The sequence below is a fragment of the Haliaeetus leucocephalus genome, unplaced genomic scaffold (assembly GCF_000737465.1).
Source record: "Haliaeetus leucocephalus isolate CR32 unplaced genomic scaffold, Haliaeetus_leucocephalus-4.0 Scaffold550, whole genome shotgun sequence".
In the NCBI taxonomy this organism is placed as follows: Eukaryota; Metazoa; Chordata; class Aves; order Accipitriformes; family Accipitridae; genus Haliaeetus; species Haliaeetus leucocephalus.
Window position 1 is genome coordinate 1,574 of NW_010972986.1, and position 1,406 is coordinate 2,979.

The 1,406-nt window shown below is 69.7% G+C and overlaps 1 protein-coding gene across 1 annotated transcript in view; it reads right to left on the reverse strand.

The window, feature by feature from the left end:
• RASIP1 (Ras interacting protein 1) overlaps positions 1–1,334 on the reverse strand; it is a gene marked incomplete at its 3' end in the record, with an annotated part of 2,845 nt that extends 1,511 nt beyond the window's left edge. Inside the window, exons 1-3 of the mRNA XM_010576895.1 lie at positions 1,201–1,334; positions 523–1,115; positions 85–434 (exon numbers count right to left, since the gene is read on the reverse strand). Of these exons, the coding sequence (XP_010575197.1) occupies positions 85–434; positions 523–1,115; positions 1,201–1,334 (1,077 nt within the window). The remainder of the gene's footprint in view (positions 1–84; positions 435–522; positions 1,116–1,200) is intronic.
• Between the last annotated feature and the right edge of the window lie 72 nt (positions 1,335–1,406).

The window sequence follows — 1,406 nt, forward strand, 5'->3', positions numbered from 1 at the left end:
GTGAGGAAAGGGAGAGGGCACTTTGGGAGTGAGGAAAGAGGGGGACAAACTTTGAGGGGGCCCCCCCACGCGCCGCCCACTCACCTGCTTGCCGTAGCCCTGCAGCAGGAGGAAGTAGGGGTGCTGCTGGGGGGGCTGGATGAGGCACTGCGAGAGCTGCTCCAGGCCAGCGCCCTCTCCCACCTCCTCCTCACCAGCCACCCCGTCCCCGGGGGGGGTTTCGGGGGGTCCCTCGTCGGTTGTGGGGGTCCCGGCTTCGCCCCCCGCCACACTCAACACCGTCTTCCGTTCCCGTCGCCGTTTGGTGCTGAGGTTCATGTCGCTGATGCTGCGGCGCAGCGAGAGGTTGTCGGCACGTTCTTTGGCGGGGGCCGGGCCCCCCGATGCCGCCCGCGAGCGGCTCTTCTGCAGCCGCCGGGCCTGAGCGTTGATGCCTGGGGGCGGGGGGGACGGGGACAACGGTGTCACCCACCCACCGCTGGCACCGGTGGCACCACCAAGGACGGGGCGGGGGGAACTCACCGGCGGTCTCGGCGTCCTCGCCCTCGCAGATGCGCTCCACCTCTTGCCGCCGGCGGATCTCGAAGCGCCGGGAGCAGCCGGTTTTCGGTTTCCAGACGTCCTGGAGCACCAAGGGCCGCTCAGCGTCGCCCACCGGCCGCAGGTGCTCCACCTGCCAAGCCCCCCCGGGACCCCCCGGGCGCCCCACCACGTCGCAGAGCACATATTCTCCCGACGTTCCCTCTTCCGGAGCCAAACCGTAACGTTCCAAAGCTTCCCGCACCAGCTCCCGGGCGGTGGAGCGCGGTGTAGCCAAAACGCTCTTGTAGTTGGCCCCCCGGGAGATGTCCCCCCCAAAAATTTTGAGGATACCGGGGAGCTGGCGCTGGCCGGGGGGTTGTTCCCCCCCCACCAGGACCTCGGGTACCGGGTCCACCAGCTCCGCCAGCTTCTTCTCACTGGCCCAACGCCCGCCGGCGCTGGCGGCGCCCGTCCCGGCGCCGCTGCGGTGGAAGAGGTTGGAGAGACGCTTGTGGCGCGAGGGTTTGGTTTTGCTGGGGGGACGCAGCTCCACCGTCTCGCTGCCGCGGCTGGCCGTGTCCGAGGAGGTCGATCTGCGGGCGGGGAGGGGGGTTATGGGGGTGCGGGTTGCGGTTGTGGGGCGCTGGGGATGGCAAAAGAGGGGCGGGGGTCTCTCACCTGACGGAGCCGGCGCTGGGCCACCGGCGGCTCATCTTGGCCAGGCGCTTCTTGGGGGAGTTGATCCAGAGGCCGACGGGGAAGTGGAGTTTCCCGAAACGGGGGCTGCCCTCCTTGCGATCCTCCGGGAACATGGCGACGGTGTTCCTGCGGGGACATCGGGGACGTCAGGGACATCAGGGACCCTGCCCGCCACACCCCCAAAC